General features: G+C 38.9%; 1 protein-coding gene across 28 annotated transcripts in view; it reads left to right on the forward strand.

Moving 5' to 3' along the window:
* The window catches only part of NRXN1 (neurexin 1), a 678,625-nt gene that overhangs the window by 271,401 nt on the left and 394,303 nt on the right, over positions 1-12,921 (forward strand). For 19 of the 28 annotated variants that reach the window (XM_061353676.1, XM_061353687.1, XM_061353697.1 and 16 more), the window contains 2 exons: positions 3,028-3,231; positions 5,621-5,647. In XM_061353676.1, the coding sequence (XP_061209660.1) occupies positions 3,028-3,231; positions 5,621-5,647 (231 nt within the window). The remainder of the gene's footprint in view (positions 1-3,027; positions 3,232-5,620; positions 5,648-12,921) is intronic. The other 9 variants (XM_061353746.1, XM_061353779.1, XM_061353847.1 and 6 more) reach the window with 1 other exon arrangement.

The following is a 12,921-nucleotide window of genomic DNA, read 5'->3' on the forward strand; positions in this document are numbered from 1 at the left end:
TGGTTATGGCTCTTATCATTGCTGAGTTGTCTTTGATCAATTCATCCCTACTTCCTGCCAGTTATACAGGGGTTTGTTTGTGATGTTGTTTTGTTGGTTTTTTCTCCTGTGATACCTTTGTATTTAGAAAGCCTGTGACTTGGTGCTTTCCATAGTGATAGAAGCTAGTTGACATGAGGGGGTTTTCTCCTTGCCCCAAAGCTGTTAAAGTCATTTGATCTTCCGCTCAGTCTCCTTGGTCTGTTCTTGGAACATCTGTTTCCAAAATGACTGGCGCAGGATGGCTTAGGAGGATTGAGTATCTAATCACATCAGGTCTGTTCACTGTGACATTAAATACTCACAGGTCATCTCTGATTAAATTGAGAAAGTTCCCTCTCTCCTTTTTTTGTAACTGAATAATAGTAGGAAAGCCAGCAAGCAGCACCTGTGCTGACTCTGACAGCTTTGTTTTACATTATTGTAATTTAATCATTTAGCAACAGACCTGTATAGAGTTACTGAATATTGTTCATCCTACAGACTCTGAATTTGCCTAGTTTATAAATCCCTTGAATAGTATTAATGTGTCTTTTTTAATAGGCAGTATAAAATACCTTTTGTTTTCTCTCACATTAGCGTGGACTCATTTGATTGCCTAAATCATGTTTACCTTGGGAAAAGTCTTGGGAGGTTTTAATGCACAGACTAATCAGCTAGATGTAGGAATGAATTATAAGCCCTGGCTCTCCCCCTTCAACCCCCCCTCCCCCCCAAAAACAACAAAACAACTGCAACCCAAAATAACCACAAAAAAACCCAAAACCACAAGCAGAACCAAACCAAACCAACAAAAACAAAAACCCAAAACAAAACACTACAAACCAAAACAACCCAAAACCCTGACACCCCCCCCCCCAACCAAAACCCAACCCAATTCAAAACAAAAACCAACAAACCACAACCCAAAACTGAACAAAGCCTAATTGCCTCCCACTGAAACCTCATGGATTTAAATTCTCTTATGAGGCTGGTAAGAATTAAGTATTCAGCCTCCTTCACTGAAAAAAATTTCACTTTAGAAACATGCAGAAAACATTATTACCTGCATGGTTAGAAATCATCAAACCTGTGAATGTGTTCTTCTAACATCTTACATCTAATGATTTTCACGTCAGTATTCCCTGTTTTCTTCAAATTTGTGTTGAGGAAGGCTGGAATTATTAATGAATGTACCATCTATCATTTTTGTCTCCATTATGCTCACAGAGTTACAGTGGAACATCTTGTCCTTCCATAGACCATGTAGGCTGGAAGCCTTGAAGAGCTGATTAATCTTTAACAGTATACAAGATAGGGAATGAAAAAGGTTTTGACAAGCTGTCGTAAAGTGTTGGTGTTTAAAAGGAAAAAAAATGCTGTTTTAGTTGTGATACTGGTTAATGATAGTGTGAGGGTATCAGGCCTGGAGAATATTATTGCATGTAGGACCACAATACACCTTTGCTGTTAGATATCTCTAAGATACTGCAGCAGATTCAAGTATACAGAAGCTGTCCATAGGTGTTCTCTGCTGTCTTCCTGCTTGTTGCTCATTTGGGCAAGTAACTGGTATTATTTTCAGTGAGTTGAGGTGCCCTCAGGATTGGCTGTTTTTCTAAGAAAGATTCCATAGTATCCTGTTTAGACCTCACTTAATACTTCAACGCTTTCTAAGATTGAGAGGTTTTGGGTGAGTTTAAGAATGTAGAAGACACATGGAAGAAGTGAATTAGTGGTAGGTGAACAATCAGGTGATGTCCATAAAGCAGGCATGTTCTGATACTATGGTTTACCTTTGATGTAGTGATTTTAGTTATGTAGTATGGTTAGTTTTATATGTTACTGGGGAGCCTACTGACTCTTAGCTTGGGATAGAGGATGCTGCTTGTCGCTGCTTCTTCCACCATGATGTGCCACTGTCAGTGAGCCTGAGACCCAGTTCCAAAGGCTGTGTTGATTAACTGGCTGCAATGCTTCATCCTCCTGCAAAAAAAGTACTACTTAGTACATTTAGGAAATAGATGTGTCCTTTGCTTTCTAGGAACAGAAATCCAGTCTTCCTGCTAATTTGCTGGTAACTGCTTGTTGCCACCTTGGAGGCTGGGAAGAGAAGACTTGTGGCTGGTTGCTCTGGGGTCTAACAGGCTGTGACCACTCTATGCTAGATGCCAGAACTGCTCACTGTGGGGGTTTCCTATGATGTCTGAAACCGACAGTTACTTGCTTATCTCAGGAGTTTGAAGATCCTGCCCTCAGTGTGCCAAGTCCAGGCTCAATCCTAACATTGAGGCTGTCATGTTTATATGGGTGTTTTTGATTCTACTGTACTGCAGTCATGGTGGTCATGAAACAATCTGTGCTCCCTCTACACCATGCTAGGGGTAGTTACCCATTTCACGTGCCTTTTTGCTAACTGGATGGTCAGTGTAACTGGTAGTAGCAATACTAATAGAATCATAGAGTTACAGAATGGTTTGGGTTGGAAGGGACCTTAAAGATCATCTGGTTCCAACCCTTCAAAGTACCCTAAGGTAATTATCTTGGTGGATGATGGTCAGATAGGACCTTTTAATAAGCTATAAACTTGGTCTGAGTATCTTTTACTGACTTTGACCTATTTTGAGCAGTACAGGCCTAGCCTTGCAAGCATTTTTTTCGCGTGTGCTTTTACCCGTCTGCTTGAAGATGCCTATATGACTGGCTCGTGCATTAAAGAGCAATTCAGAGTCTTTGAAAAGCACCAGAATAATGCACTTAAAAGCCACAAAAAACAAATAGAACCAACCCCCCCAAAAAACAAAACCAAACCCAAACCCCCATGAAATAAAACCCAAACCAGAACCTAACAAACCCCAGACAACTTTGCTTATGTTTCCCAGTAACAGTGACACGTAGCACATAATTTTTCTGTGTCATACCAAGTGAAGGTACATTTATTGCGTTCTCTTTGGGCAGTTTCTGTAAATATAATTCTTTAATAAATGGTTTTCTCCTTCATGTTTGCAGAGGCAACAATTTTGAGCTATGATGGAAGTATGTTTATGAAAATACAGCTCCCTGTTGTGATGCATACAGAGGCCGAAGATGTTTCTTTACGGTTCAGGTCCCAGCGAGCTTATGGCATTTTAATGGCAACTACATCTAGGGAATCTGCTGATACCCTTCGCTTAGAGTTGGATGCAGGACGAGTTAAGCTAACGGTCAACCTAGGTAACAAATTCTTGCTCCAAGAAATTAACATTTTCTTTACATTTTTCTTTTTGCTTGCAAACATTTCTGAAACAGCCTGTTTTAACATTCAGAGTAAACTGAAATGATATATAAGCACATGTCGATGCAACGTTTGTGTATGTACATACACACACAAATACATGCCCATTATTATACTTTCATTTGTTTTCTTTTGCATTTTTGTGTTCTTTATATAGTTTAACATAATCATCACAATATTTTTGTACTGTTGTGTATTCTAAAAAGAGGAGATTGGTTCATCAGTGGTATATTGGAGCTAAATCATTGTGCTTCATTGTGGAAGGTTGGTCTCCCTCTGCAACTTCTTCACAGGAGCACTTCCACTTTTTAAATGTGCAAGTAGGAACAACATGTGTAGGTCAGTTCAGTTTAACTTCCACCAGTTAATGTACAAAATGCAAACGTACCAAAGAATCATGGAGTGATTTGGCTTGGAAGGGGTCTTAAAGCTCATCTAGTTCCAAATTCCTGCCATAGGCAGGAACACCTTCCACTAGACCAGATTGCTCCGAGCCATATCCAGACTGGCCTTGAACACTGCCAGGGATGGGGCAGCCGCAGCTTATCTGGGCACCCAGTGCCAGTCCCTCACAACCCTCACAGGGAAGAATTTCTAGTTTTAAAACTGCAGATGTTGTCATTAGATATTCCCACTGATGGATTTCTTGGTCTCCTCTTTTTAGGTGTCAAATCTACAGTAAATCCATCTCCTCTTTCTTAAACAATTCTGTAGTGGTGTTTTTGTAGTATCGAACGATAACACAACCCTTCAATGCCCAAAGACTGCGGCCCTCAGCAAACAGCCGTGTGAACACAGGAGGCACAAACCCTTTTACAGAAAAAAAATACCCCCCAAAACCACCATACCAAAAATTGATTTCCTACTCTGAAATATGATGGTCAAAATGCTAGATTGTGGGTTTTCTTTAGTTAAAGAAGAAAATTGTAAGTAAATAAAAGCACTTCTTCTGTGCTTGAAGTCCCAGTCAGGACCTAAAAGAGAAAAGAAATACACTCAGGAAAATACACACTCCATGCAGTCATTCCCAACATGGAATTTTGGTTTTACAGGGAATTAGGTAATTTGTCCTAATTGCAGGTAAAGTGGTTTCCAGAAAGGAAGGTGAGGAAATAATCACCTAATTCTCCATTCCTTGAAAGTGTTTCTCACTGAACTACTGTCCCGGTGTTTACATCTGGGAAGGGAGAAGCAGTGCAGGGTTTCCACGTTGACTCCTCTCTTCCAGACCCCGGAGTGCTGAGCCCGAGCCAGGCTCCCACGGGTGATGGCTCTGAATCCCAGTCCTGCAGGAGCACTTTCTGTAAAAGGGAATGTGCAGGTCCTGGTCCCTGGCTGTTTGCCACCACTTTTCTGATGCGGTTGACGACACATGACAAACTCAGCTATATGGAAACAAAATCTAGGTTTGATGGTATATATGTTCCTCAAAGGTGTAAGCCAGGAGTAGCTCTACAAACCAAGCAGCATGGCATAGAGTATTTTTTTACTGTAATAAGTGAAGGTAGCCCGGTAGAGGGTGCTGGTATAGATCAGGTCATTCTCTTTATATAGTAACTCCCACCCTCTGTCAGTGTTTTGCCTGCTTCTGTAGTTCAAAGAAATAAGTAAATCTGTGCCCAAACAATATTGATTCCTCCTCCAGCAGCCCCCTCCCCCTTTTCTTTTTTTCCTTTTTCTTTCCTTTTTTTTCTTTTTTCCAAGCAGGGGAATAACCTGAAAGTGATCAGGATTCTCTAGTTAAGCAGTACCTAGAAATAAGTCATTATTTCCTGTATATTAACAGTTTTAAATGTAGTCACTGTTCATTCCTTAAGTCTATACAATAAGAAAATATATCTGCTCAAAACCTCATTTATAGGCCCGGGTGATGAGCTTTGTATTACTACATAGGTTTGGAAGATCAGCCTTTGAGGTATACTATACACAAGTTGTCCAAGATGTCTGATTGTGGCCTGGCTTGCTCTAGGACCCATTGTGACGGAGCACTTTCTAGTTACACTGAGAGAAATTACCTGTTCTTTCACAGATGGGGAGAAAGCTGCAGCCTGCCTCAGTTAAGCATCTTTGACATTTTATCCTGATTTTTGCACTTAGATTTGTCACCATGTAGCTTTGTTTGAAATTGGCCATCTTTACCCTATTTGTCGTTTATCAAGTTTTATCGCAGTATATCTGGGTTCTAACAGTATGTAAAGACTGATGATATGGAGTGGCCATATTTGCATGTGTCTGTCCCCGGAAGGGTGGACTGTGATTTTATTGGATGTCTGCAGCTATTACCTTGAAGGATAAATTTTCATTTTTCATCTATTCTTCCCCATCTAGACTGTATCAGGATTAACTGTAATTCCAGTAAGTGCCTATTCAAACTTTTTAAAATGTTATTCCACCATTATGAAATATGCAAACTAGCTGAAAAAGAATGTGGGCAGCTTGCAAGCACTTGATCATTTGTTAATGAAATGTGATGATTAATTATCCTTGTGTAAAAAGTCATCATATACTCTAGTGGGTATTTTTTGTCCTTCCTATACAACACAACTTTTAACTAGGGCATTAAAAAAGAAAGTATTCTACAGGTTGTAGATGTACACAGAGGAAACGGTACCTGTAGTACTGCATTATTCTGGACAGGCTATTTTATTTGTAGTAGCCATGGAATTCTTGCCTCACTATTTCTGAGAAGCTGTCACATCTTTTCCCCTGCATCCTTGTTCATGTTTCCTTGACATTTTGTCTCCAGCTGGTGGCGAGACTGTTGGAACGTAATTGTCCCTATTACAAGAATTCCTATTTTGTAATCCTTCTAGACAGTTAACTGTGCTTACTGGCTGCTTATAACACAATTGATTTTGCTAAATCTTGCTTTATGGAAATGTAATACATGACAAGAAGGACATTATTATGAATAACCATATTCCTATGATGATTTTTTACACTTTAATTATGTAAGAAACCTTAAATTGAACATTTTTTCTCTGTGATATGCATGTTTATGCAAAAAGAGGGAAACATTTGCCAGATGGACTAAATTTTAACTTCTCTGATATTATTTGGATTAAGAGGCTATATTCTGAAAGGAGAAAAAGGACTGTGATTTTATTTTGAGTCTATGGAATTCCTGAATGGTGTCACCAAAGTTATTGATAGTAAGTATGGTAGATTTGAGTTTTGGGTTGGTTTTTCTTTCCCTTCCTAACAGGTTTTGCAGGCCAGAGAACTGACTTGATGCAAATAGAGACAAAGTTAAACAGCAAACTGCACAGGCTGTTTTCCTAAAAGACATTAACATAACATCCCATAATAGTTTTATAATCCACAAAAAGAGAGCTGCAGTTATTCATCATGTGTCATCTGCTAATAGATTTCTCAATTAATAACTTTGACAAGACAAAATAGACAAAAAATACATTTGTACTAAAATGCAAAGTTTTCTTGGGTCAGGTTTTTAACCTAAACCAAACTTAAATCCAGATACTGTTCAGTACAGTAAAGGAAATGCTTGTAGTTACCAAGGCATAAAGATAGCTTCCGTGTATTAAAAAAAGAAATAAAATTGTTCAGTTACAAAAGTAAGTATTCCATTTGCCAAAAATATTGCCCAAATGTACAAGAACGTGAAAAATCCCAGCAGCATTTTTTGGGGCTGTCACAGGCCACTTTTTTTTTTTTTTTCTCCTGATGAAATCCCAGTTAGAAGATTTCGAGGTATAAGACAAGCAGCTTTTTGAACAGAAGTGTAATGGGTTTGCCTGCAGCTGATAAATTCTTTTTTCCTTGGGAAAAGAAGTATTGCTTTTATCTTCACTTCCTTAATAAAATTAGAAAATCCCACTGAAAAGGAAATTGCTAACACAGGGGAAAAAAAAGGTCGTACAGCACAATAGGTCTTTTGGTTCTAAATCTTTTTGGACCAAATGAGGTGTCATAAAACTAAATTAAAATGATTTGTAGGCTCCATCTTTAAGCAAGTTTTGGATCAAAAGAAAACCTGCAAATACAGAGTAAGAAGCCTCCAATTTGAGGATTGCAGACAGGAGAAATACATGGGCTGAATTAGTGTTTACTAGTTCTTCATCTCATACTGAAGCAGCATAACCTCTGTACAACATATCCTTGGTATGAAATACTCATGGGTTATTTTTCTTTACAGTTATATAGCCTTTTTGTTATTAGAAATGAACTTTCATGATTAGTTCCGTCTCCCTTTGGTGCTTGTGTACTGAACAGGGGTTTCAGCTTTCGGTGTGGTAAGTACTTCAATGCTTTCTTAGCAGTCCTCACTGTAGTTTTTCTACAACCAGATGACATCTCATGGGCAATTTCTGTGTGTTAGTTTTTAGATCATGAAGAAATTATTGCTCTAAACAGTCCTTAGAAATTGCTTATTAGACAGCATAATGGATTTTAGTGGATCAGAGACAACTCATTTGAAAGCAACAGCATCCAAAACCTGAGTCTTAATTTGCTAAACACTAAAACAGTTCAGTGCCTGTCTTATGGGGTGTACTGAGAGCTGGATGTATATCAATCCTTGGTTTATGTTGATAGGAGTAATCTGGGTTTCATGTTTGAGAAACTTTCTTCAGATTTTCCTGTTTCTGTTGCTTAGGAATTATTCATCTTAATATAATTTCACTGTTGGGACTGAAATAATACATGTATTATAGCTAGACTAGTAACAGAGTTAAGGTCAGGATGTGGCTGTGATCTGGTTTGGATTTGGAGAGACAGCCTTAGGAAAACTGTAATACCAAATGTGGTGCTTGGCGTGAGAGAAGAAAAGATAACTACGAATCTAAACACCTTATTTCCTGCATTGAATTACAAACCTAGTGAACAAAATGTTGCACCTCCTCCTCCTGTTTTTCCTTGAATGCAGCCTGAAACCTGTCTTGTGCTCACTGCAGGTTTACTGACCAACTGTTGGCTGGTTAGAGCTGAGATCCTGGTAGCAAATGACACTTCAGCTAAAGGTGAAGCCATAGCAATGTCCTGTGTTGCAGAAGAGGTGGCATTTTGTGTTTTTCTTTGTTTGAAATGCAGACACTTTCATGATGTCAGTCTGGTCTCAGGTGGCTACTGAGCTTCTCTCATTAATGCTGTTATGGAGACTGCTCATTTCATGCCGTTTTTATGGAACTGAGTCAAGCTATTTAGTGCTAGGTTAGAAGATTTTTATCTTTATAAAACGTTACACCACTAGAAACTCTGTTTGATGTCAACTGGAAAATATCATTGATGAACCATTGCTTTTGTACATCCTTAAATCACTTCACTGTGTTCTTCAGGCCTGCAAGTTCGCAAAACAAAATTGTCTGTCAGGCAGTGAAATAAATGGTTCTTTTAAACCGCAGGTACGTTGAGGCTGACATCAGGAGAAAGGGGAAATCTGGTGTTATGAACAGAAACAGCTACTATGGTTTCAGTATTAGTTTTAACAGACTGAGAAATTAATTTAAAAATAAGACTGAAGTGAATGATGTTGGTTCAAATAATGTGAATATGCATCATTTCTTGGCACTATTCGTGTAAAAAGAACTGAGTGAGTTGCTATACAGCCCTTAGACGTTACATACAAAATGGATAAGCTAATCCTGAAAAATTGCCTAAGGAGAAATGCTGAAAAAATAAAATAAATACATTTCCCCCCTTCAGAGAGGAAAAGAATTGTTGCAGTAAAAGTTAACTGTGGACTGTAAAGCAGAAATTATAAACATCCTGCAATGGTTTAGGTTGGAAGGGACATCTAATTCCAGCCACCTGCCATAGGCATAAATACCAGCGAATCCTGTTGAACTGAATGTAATTTTTCACTAGTACTTCTTTGAGACATAACTTCATCCCATAAAATTTGCATGGCAGATGGGTAACAGTTTGTGAATGAGTTATGAATAAATGCAGGTGTGCTCTATTACCAGATTTCTCACTGCTCCAATGTTAAGGGCCCTATCTTGGCTTAAATTTTCCTTTTTTCCCCAGTTTTAATGCTCCCAAAACATTAACATCTGAAAAATTCCAGATACCTGTAACCCAGAGGCCCTGGGCTTTATGTGCAATATACTTTTTTTCACAGGGATGTGCAGTCTTACCTGTTTTGTCATCTTCTGTGGGGTTTTTTGCATTGATATAATTTCTGTAGGTTTTTATGTATGTCAGCAGAGTAGGCCCATAGGATTTTTATCAGTTGATACATTATGCAAATAATAGAGTTAACTTGTAAATAGCTGGCTCTCATTCCTGAATGTGATACTTTTGTCCCATATGGTAAGATACAGAATATCTTACCCATATGGTAAGATACAGCTTTTTTCGAACTCTGCTGTGAAAGGTGGCTTGACTAAATAGCACAGGATCGATTTAGATCATTTCTCTGTTACTCAGTTTAGCTTCCATAGGCAATAATTCCTAGAGTAACCCCACAGAATTCAGGTATACTCAAATACAGGACTGTCAGAAGAAATTAGTAAGAATAGCAGAATGTTAGGAAGCAGGAAGCAGAGGCTACTGGGGCAGTGTATGTGTACGCTGTTCCTCAGGGAATGCATTGACCACCTTTGCTGGCTGGGTGGCCACCTTTCCAAATTAGTAATGATTTCCTGGGCTTTGAGGCTTTTCCTTCCAGTGAAGTACCCTTTCTGCCTAGGTTTTCATCCATTCTCTAGATCCTCTATTCCCCCCTCCCCCCCATTTCATTTTATCACTCAGTTTCATTTCTCTGTTCCCTCTAATCCTCAATCTCTTTTCCTTGTTTTCTGTATCCATCCTTTAAAAATTCTACTATTCTGCAGATGTGCACATTAAAGGTGATTAAATTAGCTTACTCTATTTGGAATATATAACACCTGTTAGTGAAGCATATTTTTTTGTCAAGGTATCCTACAACTCAAGAGCATGATAAGGAACTATGTCAGATTATTGGTAAATAACAGGGGGATTGTATATGTTGAAGAACCAAGTAGTGTTCGATTACAATGTATTTTGACCTTACACATAGATTTTAAGTGCAGAAAAACTTAACTGCCTCCTTTTGAAAACTACTGCTTGAAAAGGTGCCTTTTGTTGAAAGTCTACAGTCTTCAGCTGTGATCTGATGGAGATTGTGAACTTTAGGGTGATGAGTAAATCACTAATCCATTTCGATGTATTATCTTCTAGCTCTTTAGTGAAAAGAATTCTTAGAATATATTCTTTTTCCTGTTTTGTTGTTAGCAGAAGAAAATCACTGAAATGATACAATATTGTAGCTCCCATCCAGTGTAGGATTTTGTATTTAGCCTGTTTTCTTACATAAGATCCTTACAAACTGTGAGGCGTTTTGATCTTGTTCTCATTCAGTGTGGCTGTTGGCCTTCTAAAAATTGTCAGAGAACTTTACCATAGAGGATACACAGCAAATCAGCAGGGTGCTTGCACTGCAAGCTCAGTCAGGAACTCTCTGGGGAGTCAAGTTTGAAATAATTATAACTAATTCTTTTACAACTTTGGCTGTACTTTGCAGATGTAGAACATAGGGTGATTGGATTCCTTTGCATTCAGCAGTAGTACTTTAAAGACCCTTTTTCACATGATTTCCCAAAAAACAGGGCTGTTGCGCAACAGAACTCAAAACTTATGTGGCCCTTTTCAGTCAAATCCTGATTACAGTCTACTAGTTAACAGAAACCATGGTTTGAATCTAATCAAAGGCAAATGAAATTGAGAGGTGCAGAAAAAAGGAAAGCTGCTTCTCTGTTCAAAGTCCCTCACTGAATTCGTTAGTACTTAGCCCTGAAGCTGAACTAATACCATCCTGTATCTTGTTTCAGGCACTCTGTTGTGAAGCGAGGTTGAAACCAGCTAGGCTGGGGAGAAGAGTTCAGGTTTGAAAGCAAAATAGCCTGTGTAAACATAATCCAAAGGGTTAAAGTAGTTAAGACAGAACCCTTAGTTTATTCTATACAGCCACAGGAGCCAGTTAGGAGAGATCCTTCTTATTCTTCAAACTGTTTAATGTAAGGGGAGAAGTGATGCTGCACAGGTTATGTTATGTAAGCTTACGGTATTAATTTGCAGGGATAGTGTGGAGACAGTAGGAAAATAACCTCTGGTAGACAGAGTGGATTACTTATTTCAGCAATGTAGAGTTCTAGTGTCCCAAAGTGAATTCATGTGGCAAGAACATCTTGCATCTAAGCAAGAGCATCCTGCAAAAATAGATGTTATTTACAGAAAGGCAGAAACATCACTTCTTGAGGTGTGGAATGCTTAAATCTGTATCAGTTAAGGAAGAGAGATTTTAGACAACTGAAGGGAAATGTTGGAAGGGTTTCTAGGTAGATGTCTGCATCTTCAGTTATATACAACCAAACTTTTTCCTTCTTCCTGAATTTGGCTTGTAAAGCAAACTGTAAGTTGAGCCTAGGAAATACCTGAGGCCCAGTTTTAAGGAGTTTTGATCTTGAGGAAAAGCCATTGAGTATAAGAGGATACATATTAGGGGATGCTTCCTGAGGGGGTACTGTGCTTCTTAACTATCTGCATAAGATAAAAGGTTTGTGGTTTGTGATGTGTTGTGGCTTTTTGTGATATTTCAGATGATGTAGTTTGGCTTGACAGAAGATTCTGAGCAGGTAACAGTGAAGGCATATCAGACTCCTGAGTCTGAGCTTTCTCCCTTAGTGGGTGATTAAAACCAATCAGTCTTGTGATACACTGATTTCTCAGGTAAATTGTATGCTTTGGTAAGCACATATCTTGCAGGGAAATACTCAACTTATCTAAAAGACAGCCATTTTTATCCCTTCCTTATCCAGTTATAGATGTTAAGAGAAAAAAAAATAGATTCTTGAATTAAGAAAAGACATAGGAAAGTTTGAATCAACTACTTAATTATCATAGAATCATCATAGAATGGTTTGGGTTGGAAGAGACCTTAAAGGTTATCCAGTTCCCACCCCCTGCCATGGGCAGGGACACTAGACCAGGTTGCTCCAAGCCTCCAACCTGGCCTTGAACACCGCCAGGGATGGGGCACCCACAGCTTCTCTGGGCACCCTGTGGCAGGGCCTCAGCACCCTCACAGGGAAGAATTTCTTCCTAATATATAATTATAAAAACATCTTGCAAAGTGTCTTGCACAGGTATAATTTATCAATGCCAGTGGTGAGGCCAGTTAAGTTCCTCTCTAGCTCAGGCCTGAACCTGCTTAGCTGGGGCATGGGAGAGAATGATCATGTTAACATAGAACATAGCAAACAAAAGCTTTAACCTTCATTAAAATGAAAATGAGTGCTGACCATTTAATGGTCTATCATATTTACTTTCTCCCTACTGACAGAGCTTTCAAGGTTGGCTGCTGAGGATTGGAGGCTTTGCTCTATCATTGCTTCTAGCCTACATCAGGGTGTCGTGGTTTAACCCACAGCCAGACAGCTTGTTACCCACTCCCCCCCTTCTTGCCCTCCCCCTACTCCTGGGGGAACGGAGAGGAGAATCAAAAAGAAATGCAACTCCCACGGGTTGAGATAAGAACAGTTTAGTAACTAAGGTATAACACAAATCACTACTGCTACCACCAATAATAGTAATGATAAAGGAAATAACAAGGGAAGAGAATACAACACCCCATCACCAGGTGACCGATA

This window comes from Neopsephotus bourkii, unplaced genomic scaffold (genome assembly GCF_033783945.1).
Source record: "Neopsephotus bourkii isolate Nb327-2 ecotype Australia unplaced genomic scaffold, CSIRO-AGI_Nbou_v1 NB_71, whole genome shotgun sequence".
Classification (NCBI taxonomy): Eukaryota; Metazoa; Chordata; class Aves; order Psittaciformes; family Psittacidae; genus Neopsephotus; species Neopsephotus bourkii.